The sequence below is a fragment of the Salvelinus alpinus genome, chromosome 3 (assembly GCF_045679555.1).
Source record: "Salvelinus alpinus chromosome 3, SLU_Salpinus.1, whole genome shotgun sequence".
In the NCBI taxonomy this organism is placed as follows: Eukaryota; Metazoa; Chordata; class Actinopteri; order Salmoniformes; family Salmonidae; genus Salvelinus; species Salvelinus alpinus.
Genome location: NC_092088.1, coordinates 23,708,411 through 23,732,369, shown reverse-complemented (window position 1 = coordinate 23,732,369; position 23,959 = coordinate 23,708,411). Strand labels below are relative to the sequence as shown.

General features: G+C 40.2%; 2 protein-coding genes across 6 annotated transcripts in view; both read left to right on the top strand.

The window, feature by feature from the left end:
• Positions 1 to 7,705, top strand: part of kctd5b (potassium channel tetramerization domain containing 5b) — a 35,663-nt gene extending 27,958 nt beyond the window's left edge. The window contains exons 5-6 of one of the 2 annotated variants that reach the window (XM_071392177.1): positions 3,553 to 3,678; positions 5,603 to 7,705. In XM_071392177.1, the coding sequence (XP_071248278.1) occupies positions 3,553 to 3,678; positions 5,603 to 5,632 (156 nt within the window). In that variant the 3' untranslated portion in view covers positions 5,633 to 7,705. The remainder of the gene's footprint in view (positions 1 to 3,552; positions 3,679 to 5,602) is intronic. The other variant, XM_071392176.1, reaches the window with a different exon arrangement.
• A 4,786-nt stretch (positions 7,706 to 12,491) lies between these two features.
• ube2ib (ubiquitin-conjugating enzyme E2Ib) lies at positions 12,492 to 23,842 on the top strand. 4 transcript variants are annotated; one of them, XM_071392171.1, is made up of 7 exons: positions 12,492 to 13,028; positions 21,587 to 21,666; positions 21,882 to 21,965; positions 22,216 to 22,288; positions 22,638 to 22,747; positions 22,840 to 22,919; positions 23,046 to 23,842. In XM_071392171.1, the coding sequence occupies exons 1-7, from the start codon at positions 12,956 to 12,958 to the stop codon at positions 23,107 to 23,109; spliced, it is 564 nt and encodes a 187-aa protein (XP_071248272.1). In that variant the 5' UTR covers positions 12,492 to 12,955; the 3' UTR covers positions 23,110 to 23,842. The 4 variants fall into 4 exon arrangements, with proteins under 4 accessions (XP_071248272.1, XP_071248274.1, XP_071248273.1 ...); XM_071392173.1 differs by having other exon boundaries at positions 12,499 to 13,045; XM_071392172.1 differs by lacking the exon at positions 12,492 to 13,028 and adding an exon at positions 14,343 to 14,498.
• The last annotated feature ends 117 nt before the right edge of the window (positions 23,843 to 23,959 follow it).

Genomic DNA, 23,959 nt, shown 5'->3' with positions numbered 1-23,959 from the left:
TTTAGAACGAAATGATTGGAAAATAATTTTGGTTCCAACCTGATTTCACACTGCCCTTGCCTTTTTGAATGAGTACTCTGCTCTCTTGCCAGTTCACTTCAACAATTGTGGTCAGAGTACTCTTACATTCACATTGCTGTGTTTAGAAATGAACCAAGCTCATCTTCCAATATTGACTCAATCCACTACGGGTAAATGTTTAGGACAAGCCATACCATCAGAACTGGTTCGAAGATAATAGATTTAATTGAGTTAATCTAAGATCAAATACCATTATAATCAAAAGATGAAATATGACTAACAGGATAAATGGCAGAATATTAACTGCAGATTGAATGCTTTATTTGAAAATGTTATATGCAATGTAGGCTACTGCCCCTTTAAGAGTTTGTGTTGATTTTGTAATATAGTTGTGTGGTTTTCATCAAATGTTACCTTTTTCAAGCCCCACAATCAAATAAACTAACTTTTTAAAAAATGTTTAGAGCTGACGCTCTAAATCTAAACATTGTTTAACTCCATACATATTTTGGAATCCTTAAATTGCTGCTTAAAGTCCAAAAACAGCACACATGTTTTCCCCCCACCAACCTGCACATCTTCTCGTTTGTGGGACCAACGTGAGGGGTTATAGCTGGGTAAACGGTGTTGCAGTAGCCTACTGCATGGTGTGGTAATAATGACAAGTGAGCCTGGAGAACTTTGGGTTCACATTGCACTAAAAAAGAGAACCGGACCGTGGACTTCAAGCCAACCGAACTCAGACCACCTCTCGAGATGGATTCAGTTTGGCTCGCTCCAGGGGCTCTTTTGAGGTATCTGAATTATTTTGGAGCATTCGCATTGCACCAAACTTTAACCCAAACAGAGTTCACCAACAATTTCTGAAAGGGACCAAGTGTAAAATAAAACGTAGGTCGTACCGGTATGTCCAATTTAGCTCAATCGCCTATTTCTCAGCCTCTGAGTATCTTTGAATGAATAACAGAAAATGTTAATGAAAATTTGCTGTGAATGAAATTGAGCAGAAAAATAACTGTTCAAAACACCAACATAAAACATCAAATTTGATTAAATGTGTAATGTTCAAATGTATGCTTATTTTGGGGAATTAACGCCAGTTACTGCTTGACAGTCTGTTTTGACTCCGAGTTGGAAATTGCAATGACCCAATTCAGCGCTTTTAGGGTTTTGGTTTTAGTGGGTTTGTGTGCAGGCTTTAAGTGTGCGTGGATAAGCTCTGAATCTCCCCTGGCTCCACTATCCCTTTGGGGGGGGTAAGAACGAACACTGGATCTCCCTGAGAGCAGGAATCTCACTAATCTTCTTACAGGGTTCCCGATGGGAAGCCCCTTAAAACACTTCCTTGACCTTTAGCTTAAGGCTCAGCAGCAGTGAGCCCTGTCATCTGGGCATACGCACTCCGCTAACCTATTGCCCTACTTTCAGAGCCACCCAGTCCTGGTTTGTATTCATTGGGGAACGTTTTGCAACAACAAAAAATATAATTATTATTCAGATTGAAACTTGGAGGTGTGGTAATCTATTTCTGACCTTTATCTTCACTTTCGTGCTACAAACCCGATCCTGGGCTGCCTTGAGGTTTTTAACCGATCATCCACACTAGGTTGGTGGAGAGGTTCGTGAATGCTTATTCAAAGTAACCTTAGCAAACAAGTGCTCTGCAAATTGACTGCACTTAAAAATAAAATTTGGGGTTGACCATATTGTTTGGCTTAAGTAAGTATCGTGATTGGTGGGAGCTGATCATGGTACAGTAGCTGGTAACTTTAACGTTTAGCATTGATTATAGAGTAGCCTAATACTTTTGCCTCCTGTGTGAGACGTCTCTTGGCAACAACAGGGCTCCTGCAGAAGTGGCTAATGAGTCTATGTATGTTGAGACATACACACCTACAGAGTACACTTAAGTTCTCATACACTACATGACCAAAAGTATATGGACACCTGCTCGTCAAACATCTCATTCCAAAATCATGGGCATCAATAGTTGGTCCACCCTTTAATGCTACAAGAGCCTCCCACTCTTATGCGAAGGCTTTCCATTAGATTTTGGAACATTGCTGCAGGAACTTGCTTCCATTCAGCCACAAGCATTAGTGAGGTCGGGCACTGATGTTGGCCATTTAGGCCTGGCTCGCAGTCGGCGTTCCAATTAATCCCAACGGTGTTTGATGGGGTTGAGGTCAGGGCTCTGTGCAGGTTAGTCAAGTTCTTCCACACCGATCTTGACAAACCATTTCTGTATGGACCTCACTTTATGCAAGGGGGTATTGTCATGCTGAACCAGGAAAGGGCCTTCTCCAAACTGTTGCCACTATGTTGGAAGCACAGAATCGTCTAGAATGTCATTGTATTCTGTTGCGTTAAGATTATCCTTCACTGGAACTGAAAAACAGCCGCAGACCATTATTCCTCCAACAAACTTTACAGTTAGCACTATGCATTAGGGCAGGTAGCATTCTTATGGCATCCACAAAACCCAGATTTGTCTATCGGACTGCCAGATGATAAAGTGTGATTCATCACTCCAGAGAATGCGTTTCCACTGCGCCAGAGTCCAATTGCAGCAAGCTTTACACCACTCCAGCCAATGCTTGGCATTGCACGTGGTGATCTTAGGCTTGTGTGAGGCTGCCTGGCTATGGAAACTCATTTCATGAAGCTCCCGACGAACAGTTCTTGTGCTGACGTTGCTTCCAGAGGCAGTTTGGAACTCGGTAGTGAGTGTTGCAACTGAAGACAGATGATTTTCACGCGCTTCAGCACTCGGCAGTCCCTTTCTGTGAGCCTGTGGGGCCTTCCACTTCGCGGCTGAGCCGTTGTTGCTTCTAAACAATAACTGCACTTACAGTTCACTGGGGTAGACTTGTTGGAAAGGTGGCATCCAATGACAGTGCTACATTGAAAGTCACAGCTCTTCAGTAAGGCCATTCTGCTGCCAATGTTTATCTATGGAGATTGCATGGCTGTGTGCTTGATTTTATACACCTGTCAGCAACAGGTGTGGCTAAAATAGCTGAATCCACACATTTTTGAAGGGGTGTCCACATACTTTTGTGTGTGTAAATAGTGTATGTGCACACACTTACTGGTTGAACACTAAAGTTAAAAGCATTCGACTGAGTGGAGGAACATTTTGTGTTTGTCTGACCTTGTCAAATATGTATTTGCATGACATCGTATCACCTCACCGTCTGCATGTTTGTTTAATGTCCTGTTATCCCTGTCTGTTTTGTGTCCTTTTAAAAGTTAACCTTTAAAAGGGAACTAACATTTTACGGAAGCAAATATGACCCCTCACCACCCCCACACACACACACACACACATTAATTACTTTCTACATATTTGGAGTCTGTAGCCAACTCATCTTTTGTGTTCTGATCTGTTTCTAGCTCGGTCTTCTGTATGTTCTGCTTATTATCTAATGCTTTTAATTTCTGTTCAAACTCTTCACATCTGCTCTAAGTACACTGTAATCCTATTTTTATTTTTTTCTGAAGCTAACTCTCTCTTTCTCCCCCCCCCAGCTGGTCAGCATTGGATCCTCTTATAACTACGGAAACGAGGACCAATCTGAGTTCCTGTGTGTAGTCTCCAAGGAGCTGCACAACCAATCATATGGCCCAAACAGTGAGCCCAGTGAGAAAGCCAAGGTGAGCCCCATCCTAAGATGTGTGTACACTGAAAGTAAGCCCAATGACAAGCTTGTCTGAATGGTGGATTGTTCTAGATGTCTAAATGCAACACATTTACTAACTATCCCTAGTTTACTGATTTCAACCTTCATAGAAGAGTCCATTTTGAAGCAGATAGGCTTGGACTGCTGCACAGAGTAATTAATTTATGAATTTGGTATTTTCTGAAAAGTACATTAAAAAAATGGTAATTGACTTTGGTTAGCGATTTAATTTACTGAGAATTAGCCTTCAATTAATCTATCCAAATTTTCATAGCATTAAAAATGAACTGTCAACCATTTTGTATCCAAATCAAAAGGACAGTACGGTCATTTAGTGTACAGTTGTTAGTCAGACCACATGCAGGCCTAAATCCATTAATCCAGCTTTACAAGATTGAAGTTGTTAGATTTGACCTTACACCAAAAAACTGAAACATTTGAATCCACATTAGGAGAACGTTAAGAGCATAGCCTTGAGGATTATTGGGACTATTAGTGGAGAATGTCATTCTTTCTGAGGGCTTTGGGAGCAGAGCAGCAGGCCTAGCAGTGGGAATTACAAGTCCCATCTGCTGGTTCCCATGTGGGCCCAGTCCTCCGGGGCCTGCTTCACACTCTAGCTAGTCCCCGACTTGGTAATTCTATTGAATTATTGCTAATAGGCTGACATTAAGTCTTGGATTCTGTCAGTGGTTTTAGAAGTCACATGGATGTAGTCTAGTTACAACCCATTTTAGATTTATTTTCCTATTGATAGGAATTTCAATACATTTACACCAGAGGCTTTTCGCTTTAGTTATAAACAGACTTGGATACACCTATTACAGTACGTCTGTATACTAAATGGACTAAGGTGCAAAGCAATCACAAAGGGACATCTTGAGAGGGGGGGGCTCAGATCGATTACAAGTGAGTCTTAGTAGATATGAAAGGTAGTCTACCCTCTGACCCTTCAATGTACCTCTGTTGTGATCGTGTCTTGAACCGGAAATGTGAGTGAACCCCTTTTGAGAATCAAGTCCCAATTAGTTGTAGTAGTAGTTGGTGATACATCCCCTGTTTGAGTCTTCATTTGACTGATGTTGGTTTGAAGGTAAATGTTTTGTAACATTTACGCAACCTTGTTTTATACCCCACTTTACCCCTGACATTTTCTCCTTTTCATTTTCATTCTTGTAAGACTTGCCTGTCTTGTCTTCTTCCTGTCCCATTTGCATGCTGCATGTTGCTCAGAGCGAGGACGAAGAGACGGATTATGAAATGAATGACTCTGATTAGGGTTGAGCGCTTATGACTCAACGGTGAGCGCTCAGCTGCCCTCCTTTCCTTCGACTCCCTCCATCTTTCCACGACTCCCTCATGTGTCTTTGCCCTGGTGCTTGCAACCCTGATCAATAAGCTGATTTATGTCTGGGCTTTTGGTCCTGTCAGGCTTTCAATCACTTCATAAGTCTTTTACACGCTGTCTCTCTAGAACTAACGTTGGCTGCAATTGTCATTATTTACTTTTTTAGCAATGAGCAAATCTTTGCTTTGTATTGCTGGCATGGAAACCAAGTGCACGCTATCTTAGAAAACCCCTCACCATATCCTATCCTCCCACTCGGGTGTGTGGCACCTGCATGTACTCGTTTGCTTGGATCATTGTGTGTGTGTGGGAAGGAAAGAGGTAAAATCATGTCGACTTTTGTTTAGATTCTCAAGGAAAATTAAACAATAAAGATGCATCTCAAAAAATAGTACAATAAATGGATTTTCAGATTTAGTAGGTCTGTCCCATTCACAGATACCAGACTCAAAGATTGAGCTTGCTGCAGTGTAGTTTCACATTTACAGCTAAGTAATTGCAGGGATATTTTACTATATATTTTAACATTAACTGATTAATCCCTTTGCAGATTCTTCAGGAGAGGGGATCCAGGATGTGAAAGATCAGTATTACAAGCACCAGGTATATAGTACAGTCATAATACCCATAAAACCTAGAAATCAAACAGGGAAATGGTTACAATTGTTTTTCCACTGTTCATTTTTCCCATAGGGGATTTTTAGAAACACTTAAAATAAGGGCTGTGTTTTGTGTAGGCTTACCCTGGGGTGATGTTTTGATAACCGTGTAAGTCTCTCTAGGACAAGATGACTTTCATCAATATATTTACCCACATTTTAAAAAATTAAAAATTAAAAAAATCTAATTAACTACTAATGTCGCTATCATAAAGAACAACAAATACGATGGTGATCTGGATGAGACTGCTGAATCGAGGCAAAGGTAAGAGTCTCTGGATTAACTATCTAATGATAGCTAAATGTAGTAATAAATTGGCAAAATGTCTTAAACTTGACTATTCTGTGAACTGTCTCGTGCAAGTTTTAAATTGACACAATACCTGTTTAGCAAAGTTTTTCAGCTAGAGATGCCGTGCAGGAGCTTGTAGGGATTTGTAGTCTTGCATGATGTCTACTCTGATGCTAATGAGCATTTTTGAATATGAGAGGAAATAGAATCGACTATATTGATAAGTCACCTTGTCCGAGAGGGATTTACATAGTTATCAAAACATCACATCAAGCCTAAACAAAACACGGCCCTTTATTTTAAGTGTTTCTAAAATCACCTATGGGTGAAAATGATTGGTGTGAAAACGATTTGAAACCATTTCCCTATTTAACGGCCAGGTTTTCTGGGTATTACGACACCTCCACTGTGGGGCTCTATAACGATGCAAACATATCCTTGACAAGAACCTGTTACACAACGGAGAAGACAGTTAAGAGGGACGTACATTTGTTTGTTTTTCCTCCATTTTATTTTATAATGTAAATAAGTCTAGAGTCTTTGTGCCTGTACAGTTAAACTGGACCATTTTTGAATTAGTGGTGAATTTCTTCTAACTAAAAGTGACGAATTATAATAATGTTTTATGCTATAAAACATGGCCATGGTCATACATGGCCAATGATTCACTCAGGGGCTACTTTTGAGTTTCTGTTACCTTCTCACTCCAGGATCTTGTAAGGATTTATGATGAGCAATCTCTTATCAAGCATAAACTGCTAAAACCTGTACTGAGAAATTGGTCGCAAAAGAGACAGGGATTCTTAATTTTGTTTTCAAATGAGTTTAATGCTTCCTTTTCTGGTGTGTTCTGTATTTTAGATGGGACTTTCTGTTTTAAAGCATTTATTTGGGGGTTTAAGATATTTTGAGAAGGTTGGGGTTTGCTAATGTTTTGAAGGTAACGGTGAAGGAATATATGTTAATATCCTTAGGTTTGTTGATGTGCATAATCTAAAAAGTCCATTTAATATTTAATTGTTAAACTGCACGTTTTGTACACTGTATAGTTAAACACAACTTCAAATGTAAGTTGTTGTACTGGATCATAGCTAGAAAGTCTTGACAATTTAAATTGATAACTTGAGTTTTGCAGTGTTTGTACATAGGTCTCTGCATATTAAGACTTGTAAATCAAGGTTCAAATGGTTGAAGCGCTGTTTTACTTAGAAAACACCTGAAATCTTTTGATATCCAATAATACGGGCAATATACCTTGGCTCAGACATTGACTGTTATGTTGTAAAAATATGTATTGGTCTTGAAAGGCTACACATTCTTTGAGACATTTTGTATTGTGTAGACTACAGCATTCCAAGCTCTAGTTGGAGGATGTGTACATTGCTTTCCTTACACTGCAACACCGTTTTAAGGGTAAATGCTGCATTTCAGGAGACTTTTTATACAGAGAATTGTTTCTGACCGGAGATGCGGTACTGCTCAAATTTTTATAGTGTTTCCTTTTCCCAGTGAGGACCAAATCCAATGTCTTATGTGCCGCTTATACATTAACTTTTATTGTCCGGGATAAGTAAACATTTCGGGTTGCGGGCACACGCACTCTGTATGTGCAGCAGGAAACATATATTGACCCACAACTAATTTTACACACACTCTTTCCATGTAACAAACAGTTTTATATCATTAAAGGTGATTGGATGGATGCATGTTTTTGATATACATACATACATACACACAAGGGCTTTTAAAGTGGAAACAATGAAATCTGCAAAGAGGTTCAATTTAAATAAGTGTGTTTTGACAAAGCTAGGCTATGTTTACATTTGCTATAGTATTCTGAAGCCTTCCAGCGATCTTGCACTCCCTACTTACCTAAACATTGACTTGTTTGACTGGAGAAAAGGGAACAAGCACGCCCCACTCTAGATAGACTTTAAATGCATGTAAATAGTTAACTTAATTGATGTTAACATATACATTTCCAAGTGGTTTGCTACCACTTCAATGTTAGAGCTGGTAATCTCTCGTGGACACACTACGTAAACATACAGTTGAAGTCGGAATATTACATACACCTTAGCCAAATACATTTAAACTCAATTTTTCGCAATTCCTGACATTTAATCCTAGTAAGAATTCCCAGTCTTAGGTCAGTTAGGATCACTTTTTATTTTAAGAATGTGAAATGTCAATAATAGTAGAGTAATTTATTTCTGCTTTTATTTCTTTCATTACATTCCCAGTGGGTCAGAGGTTTACATACACTCAATTAGTATTTGGTAGCATTGCCTTTTAAATTGCATAACTTGGGTCAAACATTTTGGGTAGCCTTCCACAAGCTTCCCTCAATAAGCTGGGTGAATTTTGGCCCATTCCTCCTGACAGAGCTAGTGTAACTGAGTCAGGTTTGTAGGCTTCCTTGCTCGCACACGCTTTGTCAGTTCTGCCCACAAATTTTCGATAGGATTGAGGTCAGGGCTTTGTGATGGCCACTTCAATACCTTGACTTTGTTGTCCTTAGGCCGTTTGGGGTCATTGTCCATTTGGAAGACGCGACCAAGCTTTAACTTCCTGACTAATGTCTTGATGTTGCTTTAATATATCCACATAATTTTCCTTTCTCATGGTGATCTATTTTGTGAAGTGCACCAGACCCTCCTGCAGCAAAGCACCCCCACAACATGATGCTGCCACCCATGTGCTTCACGGTTGGGATGTGATCTTCGGCTTGCAAGCCTCCCCCTTTTTCCTCCAAACATAACGATGGTCATTATGGCCAAACAGTTCTATTTTTGTTTCATCAGACCAGAGGGCATTTCTCCAAAAAGTACGATCTTTGTCCCCATGTGCAGTTGCAAACCGTAGTCTGGCTTTTTTATGGCGTGTTTGGAGCAGTGGCTACTTCCCTGATGAGCGGCCTTTCAGGTTATGTCGATATAGGACTTGTTTTACTGTGGATATAGATACTTTGGTACCTGTTTCCTCCAGCATCTTCACAATGTCCTTTGCTGTTGTTCTGGGATTTGATTTGCACTTTTGGCACCAAAGTACGTTCATCTCTAGGAGACAGAACGGGTCTCCTTCCTGAGCGGTATGACGGCTGCGTGGTCCCATGGTGTGTATACTTGCGTACTATTGTTTGTACAGATGAACGTGGTACCTTCAGGTGCTTGGAAATTGCTCCCAAGGATGAACCAGACTTGTGGAGGTCTACAATTGTTTTTCTGAGGTTTTGGCTGCTTTCTTTTGTTTTTCCCATGTCAAGCAAAGAGTTTGAAGGTAGGCCTTGAAATACATCCAGGTACACCTCCAGTTGACTCGAATGATGTCAATTAGCCTATCAGAATCTTCTAAAGCCATGACAACATTTTCAGGAATTTTCCAAGCTGTTTAAAGGCACAGTCAACTTAGTAAACTTCTGACCCACTGGAATTGTGATGCAGTGAAATCTCTCTGTAAACAATTGTTTGAAAAATTACTTGTGTCATGCGCAAAGTAGATGCTCTAACCGACTTGCCAAAACTATAGTTTGTTAACAAGAAATTTGTGGAGTGGTTGAAAAACGAGTTTTAATGACTCCAACCTAAGTGTATGTAAACTTCCGACTTCAACTGTAAATGGTACTGACCAATTTACGTAAGAATTTCGTTCTGGGTTAACTGAGAAAGTGCTGGAGACAATCTTATTTTTTCCCCCTGTGAAATTGATTCTGTGAAAATGGTGACTAGCTCAGTTAGCTTGAGGAGACTAATGTTGGTCTCAAGAGTATTGTTGCTGTGAGATTTGTACTTTTTTTTGTTTAGTTAGCTTGGTTCCATCTTAATCTTAGCAGTCTGTGTACTTTGGTCTTGACCTGTATAACAGCATCACAGTGGCTGGCTGCACTACCTCCTCAGCAGCACCATTTTACACACTGCTAGACTACATGCCATGGTCATTTAACTTTAACGGAAAAACGTATTTTGTGCACAAGTCTCCAGTCTGTACTGTAAGATGAGCAAGTTCCCAGTATATTGGGAAGAGTCAGCTGGTTATTTCATCACAGTCCACTGTAACGCATGATTGAAGACAGTCACACACAGGCCTATTATTCCAGAGTAGGTGGAATGCACTTGTTCCACAATTAGAATTATAATGCTCTTGATATCGAAGATAATTATCAGAATGATGTCATATCACTACACCTGTCACTTCTGACTATTACCATGATTTTATGCAATGTAAAAATGTTACTGGGATAGATGTATGGTCTTGCATAGGTTAACTTCAATAAAATGGTTTGCATTTCACATGTGTGTATCTGTTCTTTTTATACAGTTTGTAGCAGCACACTCAGATTGTTTTGTAAGATTTTGTGCATAAATACTTAAATCAGCCTACATCAATACTTCAATAAAATGCTCAAATTAAAACTACACCATTGGGGGAAAAGGGACAAGTCGAGGCAACAAAAAACGTATCTAACACTCACTAGTGGCAAAAGCAGTGCTTCATTTGTACATTTGGAGGCGCTGGAACAAAAAAATGAGCCTGAGCGAAGTGACCCGGGGTGCTCTGAGGTACCAGTACGCATGAGAAGAAGAAAAAATCTCCTTTATAATAAAGCATTGAAAGCTTTTCTCATGTTTTTGCGTACTGGCGTAGATCAGTGGAGTAGAGGCGCTTGTGGAAGTTGCACACATGGGTAAAAATGTGTAGCTTGGTGTTCTCATGTTTTTGCGTACTGGCGTAGATCAGTGGAGTAGAGGCGCTTGTTGAAGTTGCACACATGGGTAAAAATGTGTAGCTTGGTGTTCGGGGGAAATGTGGCCTTTTATAAACTCATTTCGTGCAATTCTACATTTTAGATAACTGGAGACTAGCAGAATATTTACTTTATACCTAACAAATTATCGAAATGACAGGCTACTTTAACACTGATGAACAGAATCTGAGATCAATAAAATCGACCTTCAATCCATCAATAGCATAGACCTAGGCGTGTGTGGAGACACACGTTGTACAGTACGAGGAAATTAGTCATAAAGCTTTCCAGTTTCACTGACTCACCCAATGAAGCTCAGCTCATTCACCGGCGATGGCCGATGCGCTCGTGCCAAAAGCTTATCTCTTGTTTTACTTGGTAAAACAATGCTGTTCGCTCAATAGGCCTATTTGGAAGTTGATAAACAGACAAACATTGGCAGTAGAATGGCCTTACTGGCAGATTAGTCTTCTCTTTTCAGCAGGATCAATTTGCTTTCCAAACTGTTTTCCCGCGACTATATTTGAAATATTGCGAAAGGCCTGTTTTGGCTGCATGATGTTCACTGACAGGTTTGTCACGCGTTCCCGACTGTATGCATTACTCGTGATTGGACTACACAATCCACAGCACAGGCAATAAAAAAAAACTTGACCATCCGTGGCTAAATTATAGGCCTACTCCTAGTGTAGTAGTCCGAATTATTGCATTTCTTTCTGAACAAACAGGCGCAATTGTATAACTTTGGCAAATGTATTACACTTTATCAGGGGTTCTGCGCCACCTCCAGAACCCTTCGCGCGGTAGTTCTGTGCGAGGTAGAGGCGCGCTTCAACGTAACGTTTTTTTAGGGGGCTGCCAGGAGAATTACGGAGGAGTCAACTTGAATTAGCCTAACTCTGATTTGTACATTTCCAAAAGTGATAGTTATTTTTCATGCCACAAGAGGTACCGGATCCTAGAAAATGGGTTCCGGAAGGACACTGTCCAAAACAGAGTTGCCGGATGCTGTTCGGGCAGGATCTGACTCAAATTAGGGACTGTGCAAAAGCACAATGTCTGTCTTACCTGGAGAGGGGAAAATAATGATCATCCAAACTTCATAGCACCTTATGTTGTAATCATATTCAAATAAGCCAATAGTTTCAAAAGAGCAATTCTTCACATTTATTAACAGACGAAAGACCTGCTGGTCACTCTTACCAAATTGAACTGATACAGTAAACGTAAACAAATAGCGCCCTCTAGTGTTATTCATTTGAAAATGCTGGTACTGTGTCGTCACTATTTCCCGCAGCCACAAAGTCATATACCCCGCCAATTTCTACATCTGATTTATTTTTAAACTAATTTTACCAACCGCGCTGCTAACCTCATGCCTTACCCTAATCTTAAATTTAGAGCAAAAAGATAATTGTTGTTTTAATGAATTTGCACAATTTAGACGTTCATCCACGTTCTCCAAACGGGTTGCACCACTTCACCACTGAATTTAAATCTGGATCAGTAAATCTATGATTAACGGTTTTAAACTATGATTAGTGACATGTTACACCAATATATGAGGTATTTCGTGAGTTGAAACGAAGTAGCTAGCCTACTTGACAAATGAGGCCACAAAGTTGCTGTTCCTTGATAAAATACTAACAATATAACGTTAGAAGTACTGCAACTCCATCGTGAAAGGTTCTCATGGGTTGGCTGATTTGAAATAAAATCCGTTATTTGCCAGTACTAGACAGAACGAATTCGTTAGCTCCTGTAGCTAGCTAGTTTATAAACCAAGCTAGCTAGCATACAATATTATGTATTATTGTCATTACCTAACGTTATTTAGCCATGTATTATTTGTCCGCTAGCCACCTGATCGTGGCACGTCAAATAAGTTAAAAATTTCGCCGTTTTATGAAGAGAAAAAACAATTGTCGGAGCTGATGGAGGAATTTTGTAACTTACTCGAGGATAAAATGACAGACAACACGACTGACAAAAAGAAGGAAGACACTTGAGCCATTTTATTCGACAAATGTAATGACTCAACACGGATTAAAGAGAAGGACCCAAATCGGATGAAAGCGTGATGGAATTTCTTTTAAAGCAAAAGTGAGAAAGGATGCGGCAGAGGTGAGGCGGGGGCTATTTCAGACCGGACCCGGAGGGGGGCCTCCGTCCAAGGGAATTAATCCTATCGCCCAGAAAATATGCGAGATGATTCCCCAGCAGTTTGCCCCTCTCCAAAACCCCTATGATGACGACGGACAATTTGACCCACCAATATTTAGTAAGCAAAAGTAACTGGTAAATATAAATTCCTATAATGCATGTTATAACTAACGTTCATGCTAACGTTACTTCACTACAATGTTTTTGTTATCAGGCCCGTTACATGTTGCATAACATCATCATTCGTACCAAGGCTGGGCATATCATTAACCCCAATTCAATTGTTGTACAAAATGGTCACGTAAATAGCCTACTAATAATGAGTTAATTATCATAAAACTCAACATGATTCAACCTGTCACTGTTCTCTGAGGAACTCGTGTTGGTCTCTCCACAGTAGACATGCTGCCATTTTATCAATTAAACCAACTAAAGTGGCAGTTTAGAATTCATCTCCAATCTAAATGTTATATATTAATTGAGCAACAGACTTCAAATTAATCTAGGTTTAAAGTGAAAACTAAATTTAGATTAGGGGAAGGATTTAATTTAACTTGGATTAATTTAAAACTAGGTTTAACATTTGGTGCAACAAGATTAATAGATACACCTTGATTTAATCCAGTTTAAGAGTTAATCCATGTTGGTGCAACCCTATTTCTAAATTAAGAGTTACATTTGCGCCCTCATCCCGAATGGTTAAGGTTTGGGATAGGGTGAAAAAGAAAAAAAACAGTGCCCGACTAGGATTAAACATGCAACCTTCTGATACAGTCTTTGGAGTTCACTAATCTGCCACCTAGCATAACCCAATCCTACTTGATGGTAATAGTGCTCCGAAAGGTTGCTGGTTCGAATCCCAGAGGCAACTAGGTGAATAATCTGTTGCTGTGACCTTGAGCAAGGTACTTAAACCTAAATTGCACCTGGATAAGAGCGTCTGCTAAATTAATAAAATGTTTTTTATTTAAAAAGGGGTCCTCAGGACATAACCATCCAATTTCCATCCATTAACCATCCAATTTCGACGTCAATCTTCAACGATCTCTCTCAAATGTTTAGGATATAGCCAATTTTGACTTTGTGGCTGTGGTAACAGGTAGAAAAAAATTGTGCTGCTCCTTTAAATATTTAGTCGTCTACAAAATTGCCTGTTTGCACTTATTTGTTATATTACATTGAATATGACTATGTCTAAAATTATTATCCAAATCCTGTGCACATATTGAATAACTTACATGATGGAACATAGTAATAAATGCATGTTCATCAACTGTCATTTAAGAATGCAAATTGTGACCAGATCAATGCAGACCACATTGTGAACATTGTAGCCACTTAATTGTCAGTTATTTCAATTAACACAAACTAGTAACGTGATGATGGTACATCAATCTCTCCATAACCCCCAATTAATTATACATATTTTCAGGCGGTTGGGAGGTTGCCTATGTCACTGGTCTTGTTATTTAGCCCGGACAGGAACGGGTGCTTTTTCAGGAGGGAAACTTCACCGGGGTTTTTCTTGATTAAAAGACGATTCATTCATACAGTTAAATAATACGAGTCATTATAGCCATACAACAAGGTAAGCGAATGTCGCCCAACAATTTTGTATTTATGCAATACTAGGTTAGCTTTACTATCTGCCTGAGTTTGCGCCATTTTCGCTAGTTGGTTGATGCGTAAATGTGCGCCAGTTTGGGAAGCACTAGGTTCTTTGTCCTGCTCAGTCATGGGTGGTATTGCAAATTCGTGTGAGGTTCCGCTTTAAGCCAAAGCAAGCGGACCAACATGGCAACTAATATGTATGGCTTCAGATGAGAAGAACGAGTCTCGTTGCCACAACGACGTGTAAAATCAACGACAAGTGCGCAAGTCTATGGTTTTTCAGTTTGCCAGCCGCCCGCCACAAATAGCCAGGGTACTTGCGCATGTTGTTGGCCAGTTTCTGTCTTGGAACTTGCTCTGAGTAATTTCTTTCTTACGTCACTATAGTCGCTGACATAACTAGCTACCTTCTAACGTGTTTTAGCCACAAGCGGACCAGAGAGATTTTGCTCAAACATGCTGGACTTGTTGCTGGTACAGATGAACAGCCGGATGTTATGCTAATAGCTAGCTATGATGTAACTTAGTGATGTGCAGTTCGTTAACTATTCGACTAATCGTTATTTTTGAACGAGTTTTATTTATTTTTTACTGACGAGTCATGATGTTTGAGTGAATCGATCATTTTGGTTTTCGTTTACCTGCTGGCCGTTATGACTATAGTAGAAGGATTAATACGCTCTCCTCCGGCTCAGCGGCTCCGGAGACATGCTCCGACCAACAACTATAAAATAAATCCTGCTGCAGCAATAACATAACAAAAATACATGGTTATAACTGTTAATTGATCTCATGTGTAAGAATAAATGAAATTCGTTAATGAATGTTTTGTAGAACCAAAACATGCACACAATGAGTTTCTGAAACAACAAAAGAAATCCGAAATTAATAGTTTGGTGTGTTGCAGATTGCGAATGATATTGTGTTTATCACCCTCACGGCAGTCAAGCAATGCATTCAGCCAAGAGTCGTAAACAATCTAGTCCAATTGCGGCCACAAATAGACCTTGTTTCAAATGTATCAAGAAATAGTATTATTTGTATATAGTAATCAACAAATGTAAATTGCTTTAAAGCACACTTTTACACTTCTGTTACAAATGACAGCTCAATAAGCCCCTTATGGTGAACTAGAAACTTGTAGAATCATTCTTTGCGTTTTCAGTTTATCATTTGCAGGTCTAGGTCATGCATGCTTTGGGCATAGATGGTAAATGAGTGTTTCTCAACATGCACACTACCGTGCTCCACACATGCTCCAAGTGCATTCTCCAATTGCATTCTCTTGCGTATGTTCTTGTGAGGACGAGCGTGTGGAGAACGGATTAAAACATTACATTTGAGAAGCACTACTGTATTACCTCACACTGCACTTCCCCATTCACTGAACCTTTTTCCATCCAGGACAATGGTAACAATAGAGATTAAACAAGATCTACACAAAGCAAACGTTTTACTTGATAATGATCAGCTAGATATGTGAATCGTAGTAATCTAGCTAGCCAGGCAAAAATGACTTATGCGCGGTAGATGTACATTTTCTGTAGTTAGCTAGCTAACAATTCTTCGTGGCTACCTAGCTAGACAGTTACCCTATTGACTTGACTATGGACTTACACATTCACTGAACCTTCTTCCAGCCAGGACAATCGCAACAATAGAGGCAACGCAAGCAAATGTTCTACTTCATAATGATAAATTATCTATGCTACATATTAATTCCCATTCCAAAATCATGGGCATTAATATGGAGTTGGTCCCCCCACCCCTTTGTTCCTATTACAGCCTCCACTCTTCTGGAAAGGCTTTCCACTAGATATTGGAACATTGTTATGGGGACTTACTTCCATTCAGCCACAAAAGCATTAGTGAGGTTGGGCACTGATGTTGGGCGATTAGGCCTGACTCAGTCAGCATTCCAATTAATCCCAAAGGTGTTCGATGGGGTTGAGGTCAGGGCTCTGTTCAGGCCAGTCAAGTTCTTCTACCCCAATCTCGACAAACCATTTCTGTATGGGCCTCGCTTTGTGCACGGGGGCATTGTCATGCTGAAACAGGAAAGGGCCTTCCACAAAGTTGGAAGCACAGAATTGTCTACAACGTCATTGTATGCTGTAGCATTAATATTTCCCTTCACTGGAACTAAGGGGCCTAGCCCGAACCATGACAACAGCCGCAGACCATTATTCCTCTTCCACCAAACTTTACAGTTGGCACTATGCATTGGGGCAGGTAGCATTCTCCTGGCATCTGCCAAACCTAGATTAATCTCTGACTGCCAGATGGTGAGGCGTGATTCATCACTCCAGAGAACATTTCCACTGCCCTGGAGTCCAATGGCGGCGAGCTTTACACCACTCCAGCCGACACTTGGCATTGCACATGGTGATCTTAGGCATGTGTGCGAGCTGCTCGGCCATGGAAACCCATTTCATGAAGCTCCCAACAAACCGTTATTGTGCTGACGTTGCTTCCAGAGGCAGTTTGGAACTGGGTAGAGAGTGTTTTGCAACTGAGGACAGATGATTTTTACGTGCGTCAGTGGTCCCTTTCTGTACGCTTGTGTGGCCTACCACTTTGCGGCTGAGCTGTTGTTACTCCTAGACGTTTCCACTTCATAATAGCAGCACTTACAGTTGACTGGGGCATCTCTAGCAAGGCAGAAATTTAACGAACAGACTTGTAGGAAAAGGTAGAAAAGGTAAACCAGGTAGTTTAACAGGCAAAAATGAGATAAAACTAATGTTATTCAAGGTAGATGCCAATTTTTCGTGGGTAGCTAGCTAACAATTCTGTGTGGCTGTCAGGTAGCTCTATTGACTTATTATGGGCTTGCGATACGTAGGCAGGTAAACATGCCAAAATGAACACAGCTGGAATTTATTAACATATCAAGATAAAATATTGTAGTCAGGCAACATGTGAGATGTGACTAGGCAACGTTTCAATCTGAAATCGGAGTATATTTTCTCTCGCTTCAGCTCAAATGTCTGACATTGATTTCAAGAAATGTTGTGTAATATTTTTTTCGTGGTTGCATTTTTTTGTTGTTGCACGCTTTCCGCTGTAGCTTATTGATACATGCTTCAAAATATGTTCAAATGGAGTGTGCGTTTGAGAAGTGCCCTTCGTGCTCCGTTTTGCCTATTTTGATTTGGACTAAACCGCTGACCCTCCCGTGCTCCAATGTGCGTGCTCGGAGTACGGTTGTATGGATTTTGAGAAACACCCAATGAGTATGTTTACATGTGTACTAATAATTCAATATTAAACTGATTATGGGAGAAGGCAGAGTATGGCATTAGTCATGTAAACACCTTACTCTGCTTATCTTAAACGGTGTAAGGTCATAATCGAAGTAAGCATATGCCAATTAAAACACCTGGCTTTCTGAGCAATCTTTAGAAGTATTAGGACATTTAATCGATGTTCCAGCAGTTTATTAGATCTGCGCATGTACCGGCACCGGGTAGCGCAAGCCTCCCTCTTATGCGCGAGTAAAGTGAGTTTGAGGAAAAACTGAAGTATGCGTCTTAAATAATTTCAGTCGAAATGTATATGTCCGAACTCAGAATCAAAAAGTATTCGCAAAAAGGACATGGTCACTGTGGTAGAAAGTTTATTTTGATTGGCAATTTTCTGCATTTATCAAAAGTCCCATCAGTAGCCAGGATTATTAAGGAAATTGTTCTTCTTGCAAATCATGTAAACAGTTTAAACTATTATATTAACCTATCCACAGACGTTCCAGTGACCAGATTGCCGTACATTCAACAAATCTGATCTAACAAAGTGGATATTGGTCAAACCCGTCATGATCTACGTGGGCTAACCGTCCCACAATGTAGTTATTCTAAAAAATAATAATAAAATTAAAAAATAAATATTTAAAATAGGTTTAGACCTGGTGCCAGGTTTCCTCCAGACGTGACCCTTAGCATTCAGGCCAAAAGTTCAATCTTGGTTTCATCATATCAGAGAATCTTGTTTTTCATGGTCTGAGAGTCCTTTAGGTTCCTTTTGGCAAACTCCAAGCAAACCGTCATGTGCCTTTTACTGAGAAGTGGCTACTCTACAATAAAGGCCTGATTGGTGGAGTGCTGCAGAGATGGTTGTTTTTCTGGAAGGTTCTCCCATCTCCACAGAGGAACTCTGGAGCTCTGTCAGTGACCATCGGGTTCTTGGTCACCTCCCTGACAAAGGCCCTTCTCCCCCGATTGCTCTAGGAAGAGTCTTGGTGGTTCCAAACTTTTTCCATTTAAGAATGATGGAGGCCATGGTTTTCTTGTGGACCTTCAATGCTGCAGACATTTTTCCGTACCCTTCCCCAGATCTGTGCCTCGACACAATTCTGTCTCAGAGCTCTACGGACAATTCCTTCGACCTTCGATGATAAATAAAACAGGATGCACCTGAGCTCAATTTTGAGTCTCATAGCAAAGGGTCTGAATACTTATATAAATACTTTTTTTTATTTTTTTTATACATTTGCTAACATTTCTACTAACCGGTTTTGACTTCTTCAGTATGGGCTATTGTGTGTAGATTGCTAAGGAATTTGTTTTATTTAATCCATTTAATCCATGTAATGTAACAAAATGTGGAAAAAGTCAAGGGGTCTGAGTACTTTCCGAATGCACTGTAAGTCCGATTTGGATATATTTGGTTATTCTCGCTGCATAACATGTAGAAGTTGTCCCTTTTTTTCAGGTTTAGAAGAAGTGACTCCTAAATTCTTACTCCCGTTCGTATAAACTGGTTAGTATAGCTAGCATACAGAAATCGGTGGTGGTAGTCAAATAACATTTTTGACTGTAATGCAGTTGATTGGTAAGGATGACATGAACATGTGTTGGGGTTGACCTCCATACAAGCATTGTGCTCTGTTTTTTACCTCAACATAGTGTGAAATAAACAGCCTAAATTTAGGCAAATTTTGCTCGGGGGACAATGAGACTCGTGATCTTTCCCCCACGCATTTCCAAGGTAATTCCATTGTTTTGGTCTAGTTCGATTGACCTGTTTACCGCGTCTATACTGAACAAAAAATATAAATGTAACAATTTTACTGAGTTACAGTTCATATACGGAAAACGGTCAATTGAAATAAATTCATTAGGGCCTATTAAATGGATTTCACATGACTGGGCAGGGACACAGCCATGACAGAAATACTTCTCAGTTTCATCAGCTGTCAGGGTGGCTCTTCTCAGACGATCTGACAGGTGAAGAAGCTGGATGTGGAGGTACACGTGCTCTGCAGTTGTGAGGCCGGTTTGAACGTACTGCCAAATTCTCTAAAACGATGTTGGAGGAAGCTTATGGTAGAGAAATTAACATTCAATTCTCTGGCAACTGCTCTGGTGGACATTCCTGCAGTCAGCATGCCAATTACACGCTCCCTCAACTTGAGACATCTGTGGCATTGTGTTGTGTGGCAACTGCACATTCTATAGTGGCCATTTGTTGTCCCCAGCACAAGGTTCACCTGTGTAATGAGCATGCTGTTTATTGATATGCCACACTTGTCAGGTGGATGGATTATCTTGGCAAAGGAGAAATATTCACTAACAGAAATGTTAACAAATTTGAGCGAAATAAGCTTTTTGTGCGTATGGAACATTTCTGGGATCTTTTATTTCAGCTCATGAAACATGGGACCAACACTATGTGTTTTTATATTTTTGTTCAATATATTAGTGACTCAAATGAACAAAATGAGTCAAGATTTGTTCTTTGTACAGAACGAGTCAAAGATCAGTCAGTAAAATCACTACTATGATGATAGCTGTGCTCAGTCAATGACAATATCAGACTAGATTACTAACCCCAAAGTGTCAGTTAAGGAAATGTGCCATCTGTAATACTTAGCTGTTGCTCTCCATTTACCCATTGATTCTTGAAGAGTACAACTCATATGCCTAATGAGCTTAGCTAGCTAGTACGTTATCTTACACCTTCATAACCAAGGCTGGTTTGCTATTTTTTTAAACTATGTAACATTAGCTCGCTAGCTATTGCTACGAAATGCATGACAACAAGCAAGGACCAGAGTTTTGGATGCATAAAACTAAAAGCCTACAGTACACACTGGGAGGTTTCTAAGGATGTAAAGAGGGGAGATGGAAGTAGCTAAATTGCTAATTCCATAAATGTCAAACCCCAGTCTACAAGGGACACAGTTTATGCTTGCTATAGTTGGCAAATGTGATTTATATAACCAAAGATTGTTGGTGTCCATTACTGGACGTTACAGGAAAGCCCCATACAAACCGCCACCATCGATTCTTCAGCTAACCTGGTATTGGCAATACAATCTTCTTTCTCAATGCTGGAAACACTATCTTATAAAATACCAAAAATCTTTGGTTATATCACATTGTATGCCTGATAAACTGTAGCATGTTAAACTTGACTGATTTAGGCTAGACTTTGTAAACCAGGTATCAACATCGGCCTTCCAGAAATCTTGTTGAGTTTGATACCTTTGTGCCCCGGAGTGTGCAAAACATTAAGAACACCTTCCTAATATTGAGTTTCACCCCCCTTTGCCCTCAACAGCCTCAATTTGTCAGGGCATGGACTCTACAAGGTGTTAAGTGTTCCACTGGGATTCTGGCTCCTTTTGACTCCAATGCTTCCAACAGTTGGCTGGATGTCCTTTGTATGGTGGGCCATTCTTGATACACATGGGAAACTGTTGAGCGTGGAAAAACCCAGCAGTGTTGCAGTTCTTGACACACTCAAACTGGTGCACCTGGCACCTACCATGTCCTGTTCAAAAGCGCTTAAATCTTTTGCCTTGCCCATTTGCCCTCTGAATGGCACGCATTAACATTCCTCCTTTAACCTGCGTCCCCTTCATCTACACCGATTGGCATGGATTTAACAAGTGACGTCGGTATAAGATCATAGCGTTCACCTGGTCAGTCCGTCATGGAAAGAGCAGGAGTTCCTAATGTGTTGTACAGTTGGTGTATGCCATAACGACACAATCCTAAGAAATTAGATAACATGTATGTACACGTCTTTGAAAGCACATGTTTGTCACCTCTGCTGTTTCAGAAAGCCCACCAGTCATGTCAGGCATTGCATTGAGCCGGCTTGCTCAGGAGCGCAAAGCGTGGCGGAAAGACCACCCTTTTGTGAGTAGCAGTGTGTAGTTCTAGACTTTTTATTTATATTTCTAATAGTACACTTCTTTTTTTTTACCAATCAGATTTATTTATTTTTTTACCTTTTTATTTAACTGTGATAGGGATTAGGGGATGTGTTTTATCCATTATTCAAGAGCTTTGAAATGAAGGTTTATTTTTTGCTTAATCTCACTCTTTTACTGTTTGATGCACCTCCATCTAAGGGCTTTGTGGCTGTGCCGACAAAAAATCCAGATGGAACAATGAACTTGATGAACTGGGAATGTGCCATTCCTGGGAAGAAGGGGGTAAGTACAGCCGTTTATCTACACATGCAATACAGTTTCAAAGTGGAGGTGCCGAGTGACTTTGTTTATAGCATTCGGACTGTGCGTAGTTGGTAGTAGATCATTGCAAAGAAATGTTTTTGCACCAACACTATGAAGTGGACATCTTGTATGAAACCAAAGAATGCTAGGATGGGTCATAGTTCATCCTTGATCTTCATAGTCTGCAAGTGTTTGTGATCAATTATAAACACTTACGACTCCTCCCCAGACCCCATGGGAAGGAGGCTTGTTCAAACTGCGGATGCTGTTCAAGGATGACTATCCTTCCTCGCCCCCAAAGTGTGAGTTTCCTTTTAACCAGTCTTCTGTTTTTTTATTTTGTTTTTTTATTAGAATCCCCATTAGCTGTTCCTCATGCAGCAGCTACTCTTCCTGAGGGCAACATAAAACATGACACAATACAGAACGTTGGGAACAGCTCCGTATTCGGGCCCAATACTTGAAAAATGCATCCTTCCCTCTTCCTTGACGTAGTCACTGATCTGACACTAATTAGATAGGTGCAAGCTAGGGTTTTTTTCACCAATTCATTTAGATCAGGTGATCGCAAAGGTAGGAAGGCTGTATTGGAACAGACCTTAGGTCGTGAGATTAGTTCTAGTTTAACATCACAGATTTTTTATTTAATAGGTAAATTTGAGCCTCCGCTCTTCCATCCTAACGTGTATCCGTCAGGCACAGTATGCCTATCCATTCTAGAGGAGGACAAGGACTGGAGACCCGCCATCACCATCAAGCAGGTTAGGATATGCTGGGGATCGACTTACAAGCTATAGCCACCAAATGGCTATGCCCAACTAATGTGATCTTTATGTTTTGTCATTTCTTACAGATCCTATTAGGAATACAGGAACTCTTAAATGAGCCAAATATCCAGGATCCAGCCCAAGCAGAGGCATACACAATTTACTGGTGAGTTTTGCTAGTATCGAAGGGATCCCTTCCTGTTTGCCGTGTTGTTTTTGGATAGGGATATGGTGGAATTAACACTAGATTCTGATCATTCTGTTGTTTTACTAAACCCCTCTTTCTTTTCAGCCAAAACAGAGTAGAATATGAAAAAAGAGTTCGAGCACAGGCCAAAAAATTCTCCCCTTCGTAAGGGTGAAGGCTTGGCATCGGCAGAAGGAATGGGTCAAACGCGGATCACCTCCCCTCTGTTTCTCTATGAATGTGCCCCTTTCACATCGGGACTTGCTTATAAGGACTTCTATTTAAAACTGATACATTCTGTGCCATCCTCTTTTCCTTTTTTTGTTCATTACCTCTGGGTTGGAGTGTGGCAGGCGCTGGGATGAAATGGGAGCCGTAGCACCCCGGCCGCTTCCTTCTTTAGCCGTATTACTTGTCTTGTGGTGCGAGGGACAGAGCACAGTACCGGTTTTGCCATCGACTCAAAATAAGCCTCTTTTGAGGAAGAGAATGTCTTGGTTGTCTTTGTATGTCTTGTTTCATTTTTCTCTCACAGTTCCTTTAAAAAAAACAAAAAAAACTCTTGTATTTTCCTTGATTTTTAATTATGTAAAATTAGCTATTTACTTAAATGTCAGTATTTCAACTGCTGTATAATTAGTGGCACTTTTTATACTGTATTATCTCACTAGTTTCTCTAGAATGCTCGGTCTGATTCTTTTATGCAGGTTTTCTATTCAGCATGCTGTAATATAAAATAATCTGCTGCCTTGGCTGTCTTTTTCTTTTGTTATTTGTAGTGTTTGCAATTTTTTTTATGGCCTTGTCTCAATGCAGGTAGGCTTACTTCTGTATTAAACTCTATTTATAGGGTGCTTTGTTCATGTACGTGTTAGACTAAATAAACCGTTTCTATAAAGCAATTGTTATACTTTCTGTCTTGCAGTAAAACTAGTGTTTTAACAAATGCTGGCATAGAAATGTGATAAAAGCTATAGCTGGACCCCCCCCCCCCCCCCAAGAAACTTTGTTTATATACC